We start from the raw sequence: 23,931 nt of genomic DNA, 5'->3' as shown, positions 1-23,931 counted from the left end.
GCACCATTTGCGTACTGTTTTCACATACCCCCAAAGAAAATATGATCGTAATAAATCGTTTGTGGCATGCGCTTTTTTAAATATTGCACCATCTTGTTGCCATGTCACCAAAATCAAAGAAATTAAATTCAGAAACAATAATGTCACTGATCATGGCCACATAGCGGTCACCAGCCACAACGCAATGTAACGTTTTGTCGGCATTATTTTTGAAAAAGTAAGGATTAATTTCTGTAACCCATAAAGCATACCAAATAGTCAGTTTTTTTATGTAACGGCGTCTCAGTAAATGCGTCTTGCGTCAACATTATCTTCACATTAACTGCGGCAATTTAGCTTATTGACTTAGCAATTTAATTAAAAACGAGCTTCAGCGCTGAAGAAAATTTTCTTATGAAAATCGGGGAACAGATAGCAGCACCATTAAAGAAGGATCCTTAATAATATTTGCAACTCCGCGGTTAATTACAATAATTATTTCACCGCTTCCTCGTGAGAGACCTTTGGAAGCAGTGAACCCATTTCTACTAATTCCACGAGACGACAGTGTACGTAACCTTAAAAGAATTATTATATTAAAAAAACATTCATTTAATTTTCTTAAACGGTAATTTCTAAAATTAGATTACGCTTGTGCTTGTTCATGTATCGTATCATTCATTTTATTCAAAGAGTATGTCTTTATTTACTCGAAATAAAGAACATATTAATAGATCTCTGAAAATATTCACGGGATATTTTCATGAGTTATCGAATGAAATGCCAAAAGGAAATTAAAACGTATAAAACTGCTATTTATCAATATATTGAAAAATACATATTGCGTTTTATAGGACATATTTATAAAGTGGTAATAAGGATAGTAAGGTTGAACACAAAGATTCCTATTTTTTACTTTTGACTTATTCCACTACGACCTTTTCAGATCTATTGTGTCCTAGTATGGTATGTATAACTAAACCCATACCCAGACATCCAAAGTGAAAGTTATCCTCCAACACCAAATATCCTCCAACACCTCCACTATATGGTCCACATTATTGTTCAGTAAAAAGTTACACCATTTTGAGCGTCCGATTTGGGGGGGGAGAGGGTGAGATGGGGGAGAAGTCGGTAAATTAGTAGTTTTTTTACGTTTTTCGTCAATATTTCTAAAACTATGCTTTAGCGTAAACAATGTTCTACATAAAATTTAAAACAAAAAAGGTCCTACATAATTGTTATAAAATCAACGGTTCCAGAGTTACGGAGGGTGAAAAGTGGAGGTTTTAGACACTTTTTATATTTTTTGGGCAATATTGTTACTGATGAAAGAAATTTTCTTTAACACGATTGTGTTTTGTAAATAAAATTGGCAATTTCAGTGGCCGATGATATGTTAGTGATAAGCCCTTGACGAAACGTCAACCTCACCACCCAAAAACATCATCAATTGCCCAAATAATATAAAAATTATCGAAAACCTCCACTTTTCACCCTCCGTAACTCTGGAACCGTTGATTTTATAACAAATTATGTATAGGACCTTTTTTGTTTTAAATTTTATGTAGAACATTTTTGTGTAGATGTAGAACATTGTTTAAGCTAAAGCATAGTTTTAGAAATATTGACGAAAAACGTAAAAATACTAATTTCATCTCCCCCCCCCCCAAACCGGACGCTCAAAATGGTGTAACTTTTTACTGAACAATATGTGGACCTTATAGAACAATTTGGTGTTGGAGGAAAACTTTTATTTTGGATGTTTGGGTTCGGCCTTTTTTGGACAAATTATACTTTACTACCTCCGTAACTTTATAACCGTTCATTTTAAAAGGATTATGCATCAGACTTTTTTTATTTAAAATTTATTGTAGAAAATTTTTGTATAGAAGGTTGTTCATGCTAAACTGCATAGTTTTAGAAATATTGATGAAAACGTAAAAAACTACGAATTTACAAATTTCTCCCCCCTATCCCCCCAACCCCGACGCTCAAAAGGGTGTGACCTTTTTCTGAACATTATGTGGACCATATAGAACAATTTGGTGTTGGAGGATAACTTTCACTTTGGATGTCTGGGTTATGCCATTACTTGGATCAATTGTATCATACTGTAATCCTAGATTACATTCTCTAGCCTGACCCTTTTTAAAAGGTCTAATAGCTCCTATGCTGAATCTTCCATGTAGCCATTTGTCGGTGGCTTTTCTTCCTTTAATGTAAAGAAACGCGCATTTGCCAGTTTATCACACTGACACAATGTGTGCTCTGCTGTCTCTTCCTCTTTGTGATAGATCATCATCTGCCAATCTCATCAGCTTACCGTATCCTGTTAACAGATCTACTATGGCTTTGACTGTTTTCCTGTCTTTGCTTATTAGGTCTGCTCTAAATGTTGGCGATGTTTTATAATAAACTGTTTTACCTCTCTTTGTCCTGGTGAATTCCTCCAACATTCCAGAGATTTGTGAGCTACCCACTTTCTTGTAGCGGTTCTTGTTGTTCTTTGCAACGCCGCAGGTCTCTGGTCCAATGAATGGCATTAATGAGACTTGTTTGACCATTTCGTCTGTTTTTTCATTGCCCTTATGACCCTCATGCTCTGGTATCCAGACTACCATTACCTTGCTACGGTCTCCTAGTTTATTTAGGGCAGCCACACAAACCTATACGAGCTTATAATTAATATCTACAGAATTGTGTGCCCTAAGCAATATCTGTGAAGATGGAAATTTAATTTCTATTTCATTATTCCTACTATGTCGGCTCCTACACCCTACGATGTTTTTGAGCCATCAGTGTACCTGGTAGCTTCCACTTGTATGGGTACACCTTCCTCCCAGTTTTCCCTGGCTGGTATATTAAGTTTGAATTTATTGTCAAAGCTGTCTCGTAGCTGTTGCATCGATGGATTGCCTCATTAAGATATCTGCTTCTAGCTCATTGATGCCAATGATAAATCATTTCCAGAAACCATTTTAAAACATATTTTGGACCTCCTGAGCTAACTTATTCCGATTGTTTTGTAGTTATGTACTTACTATACTAAAATCATAACACAGTGACACCTTGCGTTTAGGTTTACTCTTAAATTAGTCAAGTCTAAATCTTAAACATTACTTTCATTTTCTTATGAATTAAATTTTATCTATTTTAATTTTGTTTTAGAAATTAACCAAAGGCAAAGACAGTTGGTCGTTGGCGGAAGTAGTTCATGCCATAGTGATACTAGCCCACTTCCATTCACTTTCAAGCTTCGTCTTTTCCTGCGGGCTCAACCAAGAACTAGACCAACTAGCCTCTGGTTACCAATATCACAGTGATACTACCGTTACAACCAAAACGAATAGCAATAAGACCAAACCCAAAGACATACCTATCGTAGAACCGAGCGCAGAACCACCCGAATGGAAGACAACCTCGACCACTCCACCATCTCCCACTGAACCTGAAGTAGGAATCAGCACTTTAATGCAGCGCATGAAAACCTTGTCGGAACAACAGCAGGAGTGCAAGCCTGAAGAATTAGCCAAAAGATTCGAAAGTATAGAAAGTCAGTCTGCGGAAATTGGGGCTGTGGGTACGCAACCGGAATCCACTCCGGCAGATATTAGTTGTTACGTCGATGACGCTAGCTTCATGTACATAGATTTTGCCAAGAGACTCGATTCACAAGATATAACTACCTTTAGAGTACATGACTATTCTTGGGATGACCATGGGTATTCCTTAGTAAATAGGTAAGTTCAAATTTTAAGGACAACACTAATTCACAAAGACAACAAAACATTAAATGGATAACTTTTTTCCGGTATTCACATTATGCACTTAATAGGGTTCGTATTATGCACCCTATTAAGTGCATAATGTGAACCTCAGGAAAAAGTTCCCCCGTTTTAATGTGTGTCGCTTTCCTTCGTTTTTGAGTGTTTTCTGGTTTTTAAAATTAAAAAAAATATCATAATCTTAAATATTACATCCTCCAAATAACAATATTTATAAAACAATATAAATCTAAACTAAACCATCTGACCTATTTGAATTTGTTAAGAATATCAACTAGATTATCTTCATCATCATTATCATGGCTTTTTATTACTGATGGAATGTTTGTCGCTATTGCTTATAGAACTTATTGTGGTGAATCACTCGGCATTCTTCTTGTGCGTTGTCAAATTTTGTTGCATGACTTTGCTTTCGTTATAATTTTCTTCCACTCATTTCGATCTGTGCATAGTTCCCTCCAGTTTCTTACTTTCAGGATTTTGATATCTCTTATGACTTGGTCCTCCCATCTCTCTCTAGGTCTTCTCCTTGATCTTTCAGTTTCTAGCTTCCATCTGGTGACCTTCTTAATGAGTAGGTCGTTTTTCCTTTACTTTACGTGTCCCAGCCATCTCAATCTCTGCGCTTTAATAAATCTAACTATATCTTCACCCTTCATTATGTCTCTTACTTCGTAGTTCATTCTTCTTCTGATTTCTCCGTTTTTCATTCCCTGTCGGGCACATTATTCTTCTGAACATTTTCTTTTGAATATTCTTAATTTTTTTTCATATTTATTTACGAGGTACATTGTCTCAGTTGCGTATGTAATTACTGGTCTGATTGCAACTGCATATTATCAGTTTTGTATTTCTGGAGAATTTCTTGTCCTTCATTAGCCTGTGGTATATCCAGTATGTTTTGTTGCCTGCTAGTATTCGATCCGTTACTTCTCTACTTCTCTTATTTTTGCCATTCTTACTCTCAAATATTTAAACTCTTTTAACCCTGCTGTCCTGTTCGGGTCTATTTGACCCAAAAAGTAATTTATTTCTTATTTTACAAATTATTACGCGGCGTAACGATTTGGTGTTTCGTGACTTTGTTACCTAAAATGAGGTCTTTCAATTGCATATGAGATAAACAATCAACTTCCTGATTTTTTTGATAAAAATGAAATTGTTACCCAGAGTACGTTCGGGTCAATATGACCCGCGTATTTAAACCGTTAAAATTTACCTGTGTATGTGTGTTTAGTTGGCAGTACCTGTGGGTTTGTCAACCGGATATGTTTGTAACTAAACACAGGTTTCTGCAAGCTAGAACTTGTAAAATAAACTGTAGTATAGCTGGACGATATTGCAAACCAAATTATAAATATGACCGACATTGACGGACAGCATGTCTTTGGAACCAACTGGAAAGACATGAATAAAGTTGGTTTCCAAGCATACATTGCTCTTTTTTTTAGCTCGAGTTTATAAGTCCCATGGTGAATCAACTAAAAGTTTGTGGAATGAAGAAACGGGTCGTAGTATATTTCAATCAACAATGTCGCTTGATATATTTACAAAAAGTTTGCAAGTAATACGTTTTGATAACAAAACTACTAGACAGTATTCCAGACTTATTGATAAACTTGCTGCAATAGGTAAACTTTACGAAACATTGGTAGAAAATGTACCAACATTTTTTAACCCTGATGAAAATTTTGCCGTCGATAAGCAACTAGTTGCCTTTAGAGACCGCTCTCCCTTCAAATGGTACATTTCAAGTAAGCCAGCGAAATATGGCACACAAGTTTGGGTTTTATGTAATTATGAACAGTAAATTTCTTATGCTCTAAAATTGCAGATCTATACAGGAATGCGTGTGATGTGTGACTTGAGTAGTGATTTGGAAGGCCACAATATTACGTGTAATAACTTTTTTACAAGGTAAAATTTAGGACAATTTCTTCTAAAACAAAGTAGATACAATGCCGGGTACTATCGATAAAATAAACCTTAGCTTACAGCAAAAATCGCGAGTAAAGAAGTTCATAGCTCGTCTTTTTTGCTTCACGCAAGATACCACTGTTGTTGACAATATTCCTAAAAATAATAAAAATGTTGTTCTTATGAGTACTTTGCATCATGAATCGATGCATCATGCATCATTTTCATCAAATGAAAAAGCCCCAAATTATTTTAGATTACAATTCCAAAAATGGAGCAGTGGATACTCTTGCCCTAAAAACAATAAAAATACTAATAATTATGTTGTATATATCATAAACATATTTGTAAAATCCATTCTTTTTAGTACTGTCCCAGTTCTAAACTGAATTAAATTTTTGTAGATATTTGTTACTAGGCTTTTTTGAAAGAAAAAGAAATACCTACCTTTTATTTTGGTTAATAAGGTTTAATTTACATTAACAACATAATTTTTGTTTAATTAACTATAATTCCTTGTTAATAAAGTTTTATTTATAACCGTTAGCTTATTTTATTTCGATTAAGGAGGGTAAACCATAGTTGGGTCATATTGACCCGAACAGTACATTTGTGTAGTTGACTCGAACGGGACAGCAGGGTTAAAAGTGTAGTTTTCTATCTTGATTTCTCTTGTCTTATTATCTTCTCTTCTAAAGCAGAATTGTCAATATTTTGTTTTTAATCCGATAATTTCTAGACCTCTTTTCAGTGCTTCATTTGCCAGGATTTTTACTGCTTCTTTTAATTTTTCCTTGTCTCTTCCGATACGACGTATGTCATCTACATATATGCTACTATTTGTGTTGACGAATGGGCTATAAGTTCCTTTTAATTCCGCTGGCGTTGACTGTTACTTCTACTACTATTAGGTCTGGATCCCGCGTATGAAAAAAAAGTTGATTAATAGCAAGCTGAAAATTTGTTAATAGCTTAAGGGTGTCTAGTCGGATAAACTTTGATATATGGGAACACTGGAACAGGGGCAGTTTTAATTGTGGAACAGGTTAAAAATTTGGAACGGTCACATCACGAAAACGGCGCATTTATTTTGTCCGACAGAACAGACTTAAACTCTCCGAACAGAGATTAAACTCTCATGCAAAAATCAGACTGCTATTTATCACCTGTCATAATTCCTGTCATTTGACATATTCTACATGTTCCACTCATTAAAACGCCCATTTGGTGATAAATAGCAGTCTGATTTTTGTATGAGAGTTTAATCTTTGTTCGAAGATTTTAAGTCTGTTCTGTCAGACAAAATACATGTGCCGTTTTCGTGGTCTGACCGTTCCAAATTTTTAACCTGTTCCACAATTAAAACTTGTCCTGTTCCAGTGTTCCCATGTATCAAAGTTTGTCCGACTAGACACCCTTAAGCTATTAACAAATTTTCTGCTTGCTATTAATCAACTTTTTTTTCATACATGGGATCCAGACCTATATGTTAAATAATGTAGTTGATAGGGAATCGCCTTATCTTACTCCTGTTTCTAGTGCAATTGTGTTTGTTATGTTTTCTTCTGTTGCTATTTTAGCTCGAGATCCATCCATAGTCATTTTTGTTAATCTGATTAGCCTGGCCGGTATATCTTGATTTTTCATTTCATTTAATAATTTATTGCTTCCAATATAGTCAGGCTTGTCTAAAGACTGCGAAGAGGGTGTAGAGTTCTGTGTTCTGTATTTTTCCATTTTTGGATATTATTCATTACCATCTGTTGTGGCAGGTATCGCCCATGTTACTGTATGTTCTCTTCTGTTCTTGAAGTTTGTGCTTATAATGTAACTGTTTGTTATATTATATGTTATATTGAAGTCACCAACCATTAGTACCATGTTACTTCTTGGTAATCTTTCATATAATTCTTCCAGTTGTTCATTTAATTCAATTTTATCATTTTCTTTTGCGTTATTTTGGGTGTTCGTTGCTTGATTTCTCCAGAGTAGTATATTGTAATAGTTCCTCCTCCCTTCCATCTTGTAGTTGACGTTAATTCTGTTTCTTTGCATTTCTCTTGCTACCTCTTCCATTTCTCTGGTCTCATTAATGTTTTAATAGTCCAGGTTCCTAGTTTTACTGTTTCTTTCTTCTTGTTTCTTTTTCTATCTCTTTTTCTTATGCTTGGTTCATTGTTCTCTTTTAGTGCTAATTTCGTCATCATGTTTCCATCATCGTATTCTTCAGTTTATTTAAATCCCCATATTCGCATTTTCCATAATTCTTTTGCCGGATTGTTTAAGCGGTACGAATAGTTTGTTTTTTCTATGTTACATATAATTCCAATCAACCAGATAACCTATAAATTATACATACTTTAAAATATATAATATTGTTTCAGACTTTACAACGACGTAGGAAACCTGTTGGACGACAAGTTTAGAACAGCATACAATCTAACCTACTACACTATGGGTAGTCGTACTGACGTAGACACTACAAGATTCCGTAGGGCTATCTGGTATTATATCCAATGTCTCTTTGGAATTAGACATGACGACTACGACTATGGAGAGATCAATGCTTTATTAGAAAGAGCCTTAAAAGCTTTCATCAAAAGCGCTACGTGTTATCCTGATAGAGTTACTAAGAAAGAATATGATAGGGTTTTAAGGGAATTTCACTATAGTGAAAAGGTAAGTTTGCATACAGGAATCTGATGAAAATAACGCTATATTTGTCCAGATTCTGTCAAAATTAATGTTGTTTATAAAAAAACGATTGTTTCTTTCTTTGTGCCCAAATTTTAGGCGTGGGTAGCTTCCATGATAATTTGCCGATATTGCTCTCGATCTTGCGCAGGAGTAACAATTAATTTGTTTATAAGCTAGTCCACTGACGAAGGTTTCGAAGGTATTGAATATTTCTTCCTACCAATTTATTCTTTTCCCTCAATTTTTCTGTTGAGTATTAACTGCAGTATCCACAGAGGCCCCCGCAGCATGAAGCTTGTGGGGGGGCCCAATATATCATGGGCCCCATCTTGTCGTCTAATATATGTAAAAATGTGTTATTGATATATTATTTTACGCATGCATACGCAACTTTTTTAAGCAGTGCCTGGAAATCTTCAAAAACTTCCCTCGATTTGATTTACCAAAGAATGTAAAAAAACGTCCAACAAAATTCGCTTACTCTAAAAACGTTATCGGTGACTAGGTGGGCATCCAGATTTCAAACTCTGCTTGGTGTAAAGTAGGACTACATGAAAATTTTAAAAACACTGTCTAAAATAATATTAACTACCACAGATCGTGAGTAGAGAATGACAACTTATAATTATTGAAAAAGTAAAATGGAACAGTTTGAATTTGTCTTCTCATTTATTTTACAAAATAGTAGTACTTTTACATAACTCTAAAGAATTTTTGTCAAATCTTTAGGCAAAACGATACGTCATTTTGCAAGAATCCAAAGATTTTGCTACTAATTGTGACTTTCCCTGTACTTTTAAAATCAAAAGGTTTGGTAGAATTAAGAAATATTTTGATGAATTATTACATATAATCAACGCATCTCTAACCCTGAAGAAATATAATATTATAGAGTAGGCGTGTTTTTCGGAAATCTCGATGTAGTCATTGAACAAATTCAAGCTGGATTTATAAGTATGTACAAAGCGAACAACGATTTTAAAGTCTTACATCTTAGAAGTGGATATCTTTTCAAATCGGATTCAGAAGTTTTTGCAGGAGCCAGTAAATTACTTGCTGAGTTCCCGTCAGATTTAAGTAATCAGTTTTTGGAGCAACTGCAATTTGTTAAAAAATCATTAAGGACACAGTTGGAATCAGCGAACTAAATTTATGATGCAGCCAAAATTATTCTTATAGATTTTCATTGCACTAGTGCTTGCATCTTGCGTACCAGAAGTGTGTCATGCGTACACCTTGTTTTCAACTTTACTTGTTATGACCGCTAGTTCAGAGAGATATATTTCTAAACTTAAATTAATAAAACCATATCTTTGTAGTACAATGTCAGAAGCACGGTTATCTTCTCTAGCGCTTATAAGTATTGAAAACGAAGTTGCCCATCAGATAGATATTAATAAAATAATTGTAGACATATTCGCTGATAGTAGTGCACAAAGAAATTTGTTCATCTCATAGAATAATACTATGTAATACTGTAATAATTTAAAGAGTGTAAGCGCAAAATTTCGGACTAATGCTTTTTAAACGCATTCATTTTTTTTAATCCTGAGAAAACTAATAAAATTTTTGAAAAGTATAAACGCAAAAAAAAGATTACATTATTACCGAGGGCTAAAAGTTACTTAGAATAAACAAAAAGTTTCTTTTGAATGGGATATTTGAAATTAAAAATCATACTAAACATTCTCTTTTTTTCACCCCTGTAACTTATTAAATTAAACATTATAGAAGTGTTCATGGTTCATATTATGTAATCTTTCTTGCTAGTTTTCTAAGGATTCGAAAAAAATGAATTTAAAAAGCATTGGCACGAAATTTTGCGCCTACGCTCTCAATTTTTATTCTATTTTATTATATACCAATAAAGATCAAAAATATAAGTTTTTATAAACAGTGCTTAAATACACTAACACATATACCTACGTTTTTGTTGCACAAGTCGCATTTAAATTTTTTAAAGGGGACCCCATTTTAAAGGGGACCCCAAGGGGACTCCGTCGGCATAACGAATGTTATATATTTTCACCATTTATCTTGATCCCTTCTGTGCAGTTTTCCAGTGCTTGTGTAAATAAATCTTCGGAGTATATATTAAATAGCAATGGTGAACGTACACAGCCCTGTCTTACTCCTCTACTTATCTGTTGCTCATCCGTGCTATTTCCATATAATGTTGCCACAGCCTGTTGGTTCCAATAGAGATTTCTCACTATGTTAATATCATGTTTGTCAAGTCCTTTTCGCATAAGACATTCCATGAGAATGTTATGGTTAACTTTATCGAAAGCTGTTTCATAGTCAAGTCTCAACAATTTTGGGCAAGAGTTGTGAAACTATATAAAGCTTCTACTGTTCCGAAGACATTACATTTTTTAAACTGTATTTTTTTTTCAGGTCCACGTTAACTTAATGGTTCTTGAATCAAGAATGCAAGCTGAACTGTTATATGCTCTAAGAACTGTGAATCGATACATGACAAACTAAGGCAAAGGAAACTGGCACGTTTTGATTTTGGAAGCTTCAACAGCTTCATTGTTATTTCTCCACACTATGTACCTAAACCTTAGGTAATGGTTTTGAGTTTATATACTCTACCTATTGAGAAAACTGGGGGAAAACGAAAAAGTCTGGAGAATATTTCTATTAATGCACAAAACTACAAGAAATCTTGTTTTTTATTAATTGTTGTAAGCTATAGTATATTGAGTGTTATATATGTACGGAGACATTTAAGTTCATGTGGTATATTGTATGTTTTTCAGTGTTACGGTATCTAGTTTTTTTTAATTTTTGAACAATGTGTTAATATTTTTTATAATTATCGACTTCTACTGTATATTGAATTATATTATAAAACGGTAGAAATTATATAGACCACTCTAGGAGTGTCTCTTGTAGGGACCATTGAGTCATATTGAGTTTTTGTAATAATTGACAACAAAATGCTTCCACCTAGTACGAAAGTGTATTTGGTATAGTAAGTACTGATAAGACACAAAACAAGTCATCTTTATGTGGAATTCTTCGATTTTTAACGTAAAGTTTGCGTCTACCAATTTTTTTTCTTTTCTTTTATCTGACATATAATAAGGGCGTTCCTTGTTACGACATAATGTTTTATAATGTTTATAATGTTTTATATCTGTTGCGGTAACAAGTAATCAAGTAGCACTTTACACAAAAACTCAAAATCTTGGCGAAATCCTTCCTACATAGAACTCAACTTGGCCTATTTAGTGTGCATATTGAATATGTGACTGCACTTGTATATATCTTGAAAGAATTATATCTCATTACCTGTGTGTAAATTATGTACATAAATAAGTAGTCACGGAAGTCAGCGCTCTCTGAAAAATATTTTTTTAAACGAAAGAAATCCACCTTGTACAGCAAGTGACTTCCATTTTGTGTTGTTTTAAGATCTATCATTTTTTAAGAACGTGATTTATGAAAGTGAGAAAAGCGTCAAACTTTTTAACAAAAGTATACCTTTTGAATTTAAACAGCATCTTCAAAAATAATGGCAAAACACTCAGCTAAAGTGCATAGAAATCGGCCCACTTGAAACTTTTGACTTGAACTATATCTTTTTCAGAAATTCTTACTCGGAGCAAAAAAGGGATATTATATTGTTTGAAAGATAATTTAATATGATTTAATATGAGCATACATTTATGAACATTTATTTCGACTTCTTATGTTTAATATTGAAAAATGAGTAAATCAAGCCAATTAACTTTTTTTACTGCTAACACAAAAAGGGCATTTGACAATTAAAAATTTAACAGTTAATGCTTTAAGAATGGGTATGACCTCCTCTTGCATTAATAACTACTCTGATCAAGTTCGTTATTGTTTCTTGTGGGGTGTTAAGCCACAGAGGTGTAACCAGGATGATCCTAAGGGGTTACATCTACTTGAAGGTCTCTGGGGGTATGGAATAATAGTGGTGTTAAGCGTATAGAGCAAAAAGTACATCCAAAAGGGAGATTATAACCCCCAAAACCACCCCCTGGTTACGCCTATGTTAAGCCGCTCTTCCATTGCGACAATAAGCACTGAAATCGAATTTGGGATATGAAGTCTAGCTCGAATTCTTTGTTTTAGCTCATCCCATAAATGTTCTATGGGATTGAGGTATGGACTGTACGGTGGCCATTATATGACCCGAAAACCGACTTTGGTAATGTAATCTTACACGATTTTTGAGGTATGCGGCCTTGCATTGTCCTACATAAAACTAAATTCGTCTCCAATGTAGTCAAGGTAAGGTACTACATTCATTGCTAAAATCTCCTCGATGTATCTAACACCCGTTAAACATCCTAGCTCGTGAAGACGGTTATCCTATGAATGAAAACAAGGTCGGCTCGTACCCCCATGGAAATTGCACCCCATTTCATCCAGAAATCAGCTCCATAAGGACTCCGCTCTTCAATGCAGCATTCTGCAAATCGCCCTCGTCGTTTTCTGTCTTCTTCGGTCGTTACCATAGAGAAATATTCTGGTCTCATCTGAGAACAGAACAGATCCGCATTGTTCCAACGTCCAGTTCAGATGATCCTGTGCAAAACGCTCACCTGTTTGACGGGTCTAGGACCTTTCATCGCCGCCAATTCATCGCCGGCCGATTCATCGCCAGCCGATTCATCGCCAGCCGATTCATCGCCAGCCGATTCATCGCCAGTCAGTTAATCGCTAACTGATTTATTTCCGAATTTCCGACCAATTTTCGACAGTTACATTTATTATTTATTTTTAATATTAGTTAGGAATTCTAGGAAATGACCTAACCTAACCTAACCCAACCTAACACTACATAAATTTGAACATATTATTTCTACAAAGGCCATTTAACACTACAAATTAAGTACTATTTAGTAGGTATAAAATTTAGGGGAAGTAGAAATAGAACAGTAAATATAATAATATTTTTTATCTGTTTAATTGACATAAGTTTTGAACTGAATTTAACGTCGTGTCGAGTTATCTCCCATAATACAAAATCTACTGACTAACTGGCGATGAAACGGACGGCGATGAAACGTCCCATTCCGTGTTTGACGATGAGCTGCAGTAAGTTTTTGACCAATTGCAGATACTCGAGGAGTCAGATTATTTTCCTCCAGTCTTCATCTTACTCTCCACTGACTAATAACCATTCCTCTTACCTCACGGAGCTGTTTCTGCACTTGAACGACGTTAAGGTGACGATCTTAATATTGTTGATACAATAGAGCGATCTTCTTCTTCTTAACCTGCCCGATCAAGTCCCCTTGACGTTGGCGATTAACATGGCGAAACTGTCTCTGTCTCGAGCTATTCTAAATAGGTGTTCTGCTTTCTTTATTCCTGTCCATTCCCGGATATTCTTCAACCAAGAGACCTGCTTTCTACCAATTCCTCTGCATCTTTCGATTTTACCCATCATAATAAGTTGAAGAATATTATACCGGTCTCCCCTTACTACGTGTCCAAATAGACCATCTTTCTATATTTGATGTTATCAAGCAGTTCGCGGGCAGCATTTGCTCTCTTAAGGACGGCTACATTTGTCAGCATAGCCGTCCATGGTATTTTCAGTATACGTCTGTGTCCATACTTCGACACCATACAAGAGGACTGACCAAATGTAACATTTAATCATGCGCTTCCGAAGTTGAAGTTGTAAGTTACCATTACAGAAGAATGACCTCATTTTTAAAAATGTCGTGCGGGCTATCTCGATTCTATATTTTATCTCTTTATCTGGATTTAGTTGTTCATTAATATGGCAACCAAGATATTTAAAACTGAGTACTCTTTGTGATTGATGATTTAAAATTGAGTACTGATGTGACCATCAACATATAACCGTGAATCTTGATGGGCCAAACGGATACCATGTATTTTGTTTTTGAACAATTTATATTTAGGCCAAACTATCTTCCCACTGTGTCAATGGCATTTAAAAGGTGTTGTAATCCATTCATATCATCACTTAAAATAACTGTATCGTCTGCATATCTGATTGTATTTATCAGAATCCCATTAACTTTCACACCCTATTCCAAATTATGCAGCGCTTCCTTAAATATTCTGAATATAAATTGAATAACAGTGGGACCAGTATACAACCCTGTCTGACACCTCTTTGTATTGTGCATGTTTCTGTTGATTTTCCATTTATGCAAGCTGTCGCTGTTTGACGCCAGTATAATTTTTCTATGATTCGTACATCTTGACTATCAACTCCTTTATCCTTTAATATTTTAATTAATTTGTGTTGTGCTCTATCAAAGGCCTTCTCATAGTCAATAAATACAGCAAAGACGTCTTTCCTTTGATCTTAGCATTTCTGCAATAATACATTTAGTGCAAAGAGTGCGTCCCGGGTTCCCAGTCCATTTCTGAAGCCAAATTGTGTTTCATTCTGGTCTTCTTCACATTTATCTCTGATTCTACTGTGGATGATACGTAGAAAGATTTTCAAAATGTGGCTCATAAGGCTTATCATTCTATAATCGCTACAGTTTTTCGGACGTTGTTTTTTGGTAGGGTTATGAATTCGGACTTTAACCAATCTTCAGGGATATCACCAGTCGAATAAACATCATTGAAAAGTTTGACTAGTATTCCAATGTTTTCCTCATTTATGAGCTTTAACATTTTTGTAGGTATATTGGCAGGACCAACAGCTTTCTTGTTTTTTGCCAGTTTTATAGCATGTAGTATTTCTGATTTTAGTATTTCTGGTCCTTCACATTCATCTAAAGTCCAACGAGTTCTTCGGGACTATCATTATACAGTTCATTTACATAATTATACCAGGTAGTTCGAATTTCGTGTTCGTCTATTATCATTTATCGCTCAATAGAGCGATCGTCATGAGCAATTATTGTAAGTCGTGTTCTACCTGTTACAGGTCGTCTACGAAAGGATTCAGTCTCCTCATAACGTTGGAACACTCTTCGAACCGCGGCGAGTGTCATATCCAATTGTACAGCAAAGCTCGCTGGCTAAGTGGATTTTTTTATTAATGCAATAACTTGGTGACTTTCTCTGGTGTAGTGTCAAAAGTTTAAAGTGGGCCGATTTCTATGCACGCAAGTTTAGGTTAATCCTGACTAATATCAATATACGGCACTAGTGTTTAATTAAACAAGATGCTTGTTTCTCACAATTCTAGTAGTATTTTGCCGTTAAAGATAACAACTGTTGTAATGTTTAGCAACAACTAAGGCCTATACTTTTGTTGTTCGATTTGACAGAAACATTATATTTACTAAAATCCTTCCATTTTTTTCAAAAATTCATTTCAAGAGAGGCAGTGATGGTTTTCGTAAACCTTTATAATGATTTTAGATCGCAAGAATGTGAACAAGTTATTGAAAATAGCTACATAATATACTTGAAAAAAAAAAGATATGGATACAAAATCCTTCTTTCACAGGACGTTTTATTTTTTAATGAAACGCTTCAAGTTTTTAGCTCAACCTTATAACTGTCGATTGAGATACATCACATTTTCTTGCTAGGTCTCTTTAACTGTGTTCTTTTACAATAGAATAGAACAGAAGAGATCTGCGCAATAGAAAAATCTTTACATTATCATTTTATCAGATTTACATCTTCACATCTCAAAAAACGATTTCTTGTTTTATGATTAGAAATTAACTAAATTCAAAACTAACGTAACTATATAACAATAATAATACTCATAACTGAAAATTTCACACAATTTGAACACCAATCTGTGGCGCTGCAGAGTGATTCGTCTGTTTCTGCGCTTAGAGTTACTTACTGCACACTTTTAGCGCATTCTATTGTAATCTGTCAAGTTTTCTTAATTCAATAAAAAAAGTTCCAGGATTTTTAACTTAATGTAAACATTATCAATTCATTATCAATATTTGAAGCCGGTCTTCTTTAATTGGTTATCTTCGTGGTTGCAATAATTTGTTCACATTCTTGAAATTAGGTGTAGTGTAGTCCTGCCAATAAAGTTATTTGATGATATAGAGTGATGATCATATAGATTATATTTTTTCAATTATCACTATGATTAAACGACTGATTACCAAGAATCTGTATATTAGAATCGACTATATAAACAATATCAAATACAAAATGAATTTTAGCAGAGAGAACTATTCAGTTACTGATTACATCAAGTATTGAAAAAATGAAAATCAAAAACCCACTTCCAAAAAAATTGTAACCCCCTAAATTTTACGTCTTGATCTCAGTATTAATATTAATTTCTTTAGTATAGTTCACTGCCATATATTTTAGCCTAAAAGATTTGCAAATATCAATTGTTGCTTTTTAATTATCATACAATTGGAGCTTCCAAAACAAGGTTTTTACTAAGGGCTTATCCAAATAGTACAACTTCTTTAACAAAATTCAGAAAATCTTAGAAAAGAGTATGCTGTAACGTTATAGAACTTTTAATTTGAATATTTGGAAAAATTGCTTTATATCGGAAACTGTCTAATGAAAATACAGTTTATAGTGGTTATCATTTTATATGTGAGTTGATATGCAAATTGAAGTCTGGCAACAACGCGCAACTCAAAAATCTAAAGATTAAAAAAGTAGGTTTGTAGGTCAGTTGCATCTGGTAGGTAAAATAATGTAAATATCAACCAAACCCATATCCATTATTTTGTAGGTATGTCAACAGCCCCAAAAATCACACCTCAAAGTAAATAAACAAGGGGAAATTTCCACAGTCACAGCAAGTTCTTCTAGGCTACGTTGCCATGTCATTCAGATTTATCAAAATAAAAATTCACTTATAGGGAGAACAATGTAATTTTTTTCTTGAAAACGGTTAACTTTAGAAAAAAATGTTATAGGAGTTTTATGTTCTCTATTGTGTATTATATCCATACCTTAAAGGAACGCACTATTTTCGGGGACTCCCCGGGTATAGTTGACTCTACAAGGCAAGAGTGAGGGCAAGAAAGACTCTGGATGTAAACGTATATTGTGGCTGACCAATCTTAGAAAATAGACTGGTCTTTTGTCAACTGATCAATTTCGAGCTTCTGTGAATAGAATAAGATGGGTACGTGTGGTCTCCAACATCACTCGAAGATAGACACCTTTAGAACCAAGATTTAATTCAATGAGCTTTTTGAGTTCATTGACGATTCATCAACCGTTTTTGTTTATCTCAGATATGGACTGATAGTAGAGACGAAGACCTACTAAGTCTACAGATTACCATACCAAATCTAAGGAAGCAACGGAAACAATGCTATCGAAAAAAGAAAAGACGATTTTTAACAATGGCTGTCGATGTCGCCAATCCAAAGACTCGAGAATACGGCAACAAGTGGGATAAAAGACAATATACCATTATTTATTTAAAAATGATTAAACATGTTTTTTTAATTAATGGATCTATATAAATTTTATTTTAATTAAAAATCATAAATATGAATGTCTAAAAGAACATATTAAATGTATATTATATCTGATGAATTAAAGGAAAGAAGAATATATAGGAACTACAAAACTATAACAATAAAAACTACTACAATAGCTCGAATAACATAAAAAGTAACACTTGAAAGTCAAGTAAGCTGAATGAGCTAAAAACTCAGTTCGAGGGGTTCATGATTCAAAGCACGGTGAGGACCAGAAAATAAACATTAAAGCAATTTAAAGTCCAAGAATGAATCCGTAACTTTTAATTAAGACGCAAGTAAATAGTCGATGGATGAGTAATACGGTAAGAGATAAAAACTTACGGCTCGATCTCACTTTGGTCTTTATTGGACCAAACGGGAGGGATCCAATCTTACGGGAAGGATTGAGACCTTAGAAAACCGAAATACAGATCGATTCTAAGAACCTTGGATTCTTGTTAGAATAACCACACAAGTTTATTTTTAGTAATATCCAAAGTAAAATTATAAATTGCATAACGTTACATCCGTACTCCCTCCACAAAAACAAACTTATTGGCCATTCTGCATCTTCTTACGTTATTTCGCTGAAATTGTTTATTATGTTAAAATGTTTATTAATACATAGTTCTCAACATTATTTTCTTCGCACAGAAAGGATACAGAGTTTGTTACCTTTTTACACAGAATTAGGGGTGGAAATATGTTCTGATCAATGGGTTATATTAGTTGCGCATCGTTAATAGATTGTAGGGGTAGGAACAGAACACGTGGGTCGCGGTGGAGGTGGATAATAATAATAATATCGTATGGCATTTTTGCCGGGGAGATCCTTTCGGACAGTTCCGGCGCCATTTACATCTTTAATCCTGTTTCAAGTAACTAGTGCCGATGTACACTAGCCAAGGGGGACCGACGGCTTTACGTACTCTCCGAGGCACGGTGAGACGGCTCGTGTTATTGGAAATGAAAATGGTTTGTCTTTGGCAGGGCTCGAACCCACGTGCACTGGCGTATGATGCCAGCGAATATGTCTTTACTCCACGGCCGCTCAGGGTGGAGGTGGAGGTCGCGGTCGATGTCGATATCCATGTAAAACAAACACATTGTAGTGAATGGAAGAAAACAGAACAGGTAAGTCGCGGTCGATGTTTAGCGCGATGCCATCCAGGAGGTTTACATCGATGCTTTTGAAAATAAAATAGTGTGTTTTACATGGATGTCTACTGCGCGGCCTACAAGGATGCTTCCCTGTGATTGGTCCGTTCGAAGCCAAGTTGTCATTACCTGCGCTATCTGAGTGGATACTTTTATTAATCCCTTTTTTGTATTCAGTTTATTTTTGAATTTCTAAAGTAATTAGATTCAGTAAATTTTTGAAATATGAAGGAGGATCTGATTACATACAGCTGACATTTTATCACTACCATCACTTGACTGAGACAACATCGCAAAATCACAGTATTTTTGTCATTCAAATTTCATTAAACTACTTCACTTGATAGTGGTTCTAGCTCGACTGACAGCGCAGGTGACCTCCTTGCTATGTGCTGTCGACATCGACCGCGACTTAACTAGTAGCATCCACCGAGACTTACACCTCCACCTCGACCCACTTGTTCTGTTCTTACCCTAGGTTGTAAACGGATCGTTTTGACTTATAGATTTTTCAGCATTGAGCCATGAAAGATATTTTGTGCATATCCTACATCTATTGTTGTGGCTTTCGCGCATGTTGTAAAGCCAAAAGAGGATCGAGATATTGCTTCAATAAGTACTTAAATCTTTAGAGGATCCAGTTTGCTCGCTCGCTGGTCTTTTTTGGCTCTTTTCTGAGTTTTATCGCAGTCTTCCTGACTACTGGTGTATGTTCTGCATGATGACTTTTCTTTATTAAAACTTTTTTAAATAGTGTCACTTTAATGATCGTGGTCAGTGAATTCTTTGGTTAAATTTGGAGACCAATTACTCGAAGGAGTCAATTATTTTTCAGTTCAGATCCACTACTTGTGCGAGAATGAAATCAACGTTCATTACAACACATCCTGCATAGAAATGTGTCTACTGCCCCAGTGTGTGGAGTTGACAATGGCCAGTTAAAAAACCAACTGTCAAGCGTATGGTTTCCCTGGTCATTCCCAAGTACTTTTCTGATGCTGACTTCCTAAGGTTCCTTAGTGTTACCTTGGCAAGTGTACATCCTGGCCCTTCTTCTCATCTTTTCACGGTTTGCGTGTGTGAGTGACATTTGGTAATTTCCGCGATTGCTCGACCAGCCAGAAAGATCACAACCCGAAGAGTCTTAGGATTTCTGCCTTCCTAGCTAGCTGGTCAGCAATACCAGACATAGTTATTACAAAGACATAGTTTTACCCTTATAAAAGCAATTGATAAAAGGTAGAAAGACACATGTAAGCTCTGTATCCTATTTGTGTATTCGGCGAAGCGCCAACTTGTTTTGTTTCGTTTTATATGAAAAGTGTTTTTACACATATTTTGTACCTTATTGAAAGGGTGTGATCAAAATATTTTTTTTATATTATGTTCAAAGATATCTTAAATATTTTATTATATTGTATATAAAATCTGACTATAATTTAAATGTAGATCCACCCTTGAAAAAATATTCTTTATATTTTTACGTAATGCTGTGATTAAAGTTTTTGTGTATTTATTTGAAACAATGTATATATTCGGCCTTCTTATTTTTGTGAAAAACAATGAACATTTTCTTCCCAAAATTGTCTTACTATATTTTTTAATTAGCAAAACAATCATATTTGATGCAAAAAGTACAAATTGTGATGAACTGAACGAATTGTAAAAGGGTTTCATAACTTTAAGAACATAGTACAAGTCAATCAAAGTTTTGGCATACAAGGTACACCAAATCTCATAATTAGTTAGTTTTACTTCAAAATTTTAGACTTTATTTAAATGGTTTTTTTTTTGAGTAACATACATATCATAACAAATAATTGATACAGGATACGACAATTTGATTTTTTTAAAAATATTCTGAATGCCATTGTCGTTTTCCCCAGATACCGGGAGAAAAATATCATCATCATCATACAGCTTCTTCTCTTGTCCACTGCAGGAAATAAGCCTCCTCAGCACGTCTTCAGGAAGTTTGATCTTGTGCAAATTGTATCCATTTACCATCTATTCTTTTTATTTCGTCTGTCCAGCGTGTTGGTGATCTGTCACCTGTCATCCTGCAGTCTTGCGGCGAAACTCCATTTTAATCTGGTAATTCTTTTTATATCATGCACACCCTTCTTTGCTTTATTTCTAAATTTCTCACTCGATTCGCAAGTCTTATTCCTAGTATGGATCTTTCCATTTTTCGCTGTGTTATTCTAAGCTTCGACACCCTTGCTTTGCTTAATGTTAGTGGTTCAGCTCCGTACGTAATGACTGGAAGAACACATTGATTGTATACTTTCCTTTTAAGGCTTAAAGGAATTTCACTGCTGAATATGTCTTTCAACCTGCCATATGCTACCCAGCCTAGACCAATTCTTCTATCTCTTGGGTCTGATTGGGTTTGATGTCGTGTCCGAGAGATCGATATTGACTTATTTCTTCTATTTGGTTTTGTCTTTATTTATTTGCAAACCAACCTCTTTAGCTGCTTTCGCAAGCTCTGTGAGCATTTCGTTTGCTTCCTTGATGTCGTCAGCGATTATGACAATATCATCAGCGAACCGGAAATTGTTGAGCTGCTTTCCGTCTATGCGTATTCCCTTGTTGGCCCAGTCCAGTTTTTTAAACGCATATTCTAAGACAGTCGTGAAAAGCTTCGGCGACATTGTGTCTCCTTGTCTAACACCTCTCTCGATTTTGAATTTGTTAGTTTCTTGATGGAGCTGCACACTCGTTGTTGCGTGTTTATAGATATTATGAATCAAACGAGTGTACCTGTAATGTATTCGATAATGGGCAAGTGCTGTCGCTATTTTATCACTTTTAATTGTGTCGAAGGCTTTCTGGAAATCTACGAGTATCAGTAGGTACTAGTGATCGGTTATATTCGACAGTTTTTTCTGTCAATACCTTCAGTGATAGTAGGTGATCGTTTGTCCCAAAGCCTGAGCGAAAGCCGGCCTGTTCTACTGGTTGGTATAAGTCCAATTTGCTCTCAATTCGGTTGGTGATCACTCTGGTAAAAAGCTTGTACATGTGTGACAGGAGACTAATGGGTCGGTAGTTTTGGATATTTGTGGGGTCCCGTTTTTTATACATGATCACCATAAGGGCATTGTTTCATTCACTGGAAATTAGTCTATGAAAAAGGCATAAATTAAATAGGCCTTGGATTTTTTCTAAGAGTGTACTTCCTCCAATTTTTTTATGCGAGACCTTGTATGCTAGACTGGAATTCGTTATGAAATTCTCATTTGGAGCCAAGTAATGTAGTGGGGGGTTTTCTCCATTTGTGATATTTATCTGAATGTGATTACTGTGTAATAGGTTTTTAGATTGTTTCAATTGAATACTTACGAATAAGTTTTGTTGATGTTTAACCATAGACTTTTAGTGAGATGTTTTAATTGATTAATCCACTTCATATAAATATAGTAATTTCATGAATTTTGCGTTTTATTGATACCTATAAGAACAAGAAAATTATCAAAACTGAGGAGAAGAGAACAAAAACATAAAAGCGTTGAGGAGAAAAATCGAAAATATATAGGTACACAGATATACCAGGCATATGACATATAGTGAAAAATTGTAGCATACAGTGTTAACGATTCAGATGAACGATGGCCGCGTCGTTGCTCAGAATTTAAAGAGATTGAGGATAGTTTTTGGATCTTTCTAAACTAGAAATGTTGGACAAAAAGATCAAAGAAAACAAGACAGAAACAATTTGCCGAAAAGAGCGCCACTTTGTCTTTCCTTAGAGAGACAAAGGAACTATCAAAATACAAATAACAATCACACCTACGGCCCTGCCTAGTATAATTGAAAATAGTTACAGCACGGAGACACAATTTAGGTTTTGGGGTTGCTGAGGCACCAGAGAGGCATTGAATTACTAATTGAACAAATTAAAAACAAAAAGGAGCAAATTCTGAAACAGATGATGAATATATTTGCGTAATAAAGAAACGTTTGCGCAGGTTAACTGATCAGAGTTCGCATCGAACAGTTTACCAACAGCGTAAAGGGGGAAATCGGACAAAGTATAAACGGAAGTCGATATTTGAACTCTTCGTGTAACTTTGCGTGGATTGATATACTATTTCACTAATTTTGAGTCATTTCCGGTCATAAAACCGGAAGTTCGCGGTCAAATATCTCATCTTTAATATCATCCTTGGGTTATAAGCTTTCATTCGACACCTCATTTGTCAGTATATCTGTATTAATAACGGAGGATTTATATTCGCGGACGGACGGACAATCATGAAACCGGAAGTGTACATTTGCTCTCTTATTGCTAAGGTGCGTCGAATAATATATCGCTTGTACTATTCCGGTGACTTTAAAACAGTACTTTTGGTTGCATTTCTAAAACCGGAAGTCCGAGATCACATTTCTCATCTTTAATGCCATCATTGGGTTGTGGTTAGTTATTCTGTGCCGGAAGTATACATATTTTTGTTCTCGTCTTGCTGAGACACGTCGAATAATATATCACTTATACTATTCCGGTGACTTTAAAACAGTACTTCCGGTTGTATTTCTGAAACCGGAAGTCCTAGGTAAAATTTCTCACCTTTTGTCACAGTACCATCCTTTGATTATAAGCTTTCATTCGACACCTCATTTGTCATTCTACCTGACGGAGGAGGGAGGAGTTGTGTTTACGGACAGACAGACGGACGGACAGACAGACAAACGTTGATAATTCAAAGTTTTCATATTTTTTTTAAAATCTAGTGAAAACAGAATTTTCTGTAATATTAAGTTAATGGTAATAAACGGTTAAATTAAAGAACGAATATTAAAACAAGTTAATTTATACTCAATAATTTACAGTCGGAAGAGGATGGAGGATGCAAAAATGATAACACATGAAAAAAATCGGGAAAACTAGCAAACTCTGTGGGACTAGAGAGATTCTGGGGAGCCATTAAAAATACTTGTCTTAATATAGGCAATCAACTTTACAACGAACGTCCTGGCCATCT

At 35.0% G+C, this 23,931-nt stretch overlaps 1 protein-coding gene across 7 annotated transcripts in view; it reads left to right on the top strand.

Moving 5' to 3' along the window:
* Nucleotides 1-22,381, top strand: part of LOC114333341 (sestrin homolog) — a 388,509-nt gene extending 366,128 nt beyond the window's left edge. For all 7 annotated transcript variants that reach the window (XM_050642743.1, XM_028283201.2, XM_028283203.2 and 4 more), the window contains 3 exons: nt 3,151-3,722; nt 8,069-8,363; nt 10,779-22,381. In XM_050642743.1, coding sequence (XP_050498700.1) covers nt 3,151-3,722; nt 8,069-8,363; nt 10,779-10,868 — 957 coding nt within the window. In that variant the 3' untranslated portion in view covers nt 10,869-22,381. The remainder of the gene's footprint in view (nt 1-3,150; nt 3,723-8,068; nt 8,364-10,778) is intronic.
* Nucleotides 22,382-23,931: the final 1,550 nt, after the last annotated feature.

This window comes from Diabrotica virgifera, chromosome 2, assembly GCF_917563875.1.
Source record: "Diabrotica virgifera virgifera chromosome 2, PGI_DIABVI_V3a".
NCBI classification, from domain to species: domain Eukaryota; kingdom Metazoa; phylum Arthropoda; class Insecta; order Coleoptera; family Chrysomelidae; genus Diabrotica; species Diabrotica virgifera.
The sequence above is the reverse complement of the archived record's forward strand: the minus strand, read 5'-3'. Positions and strand labels throughout refer to the sequence as shown.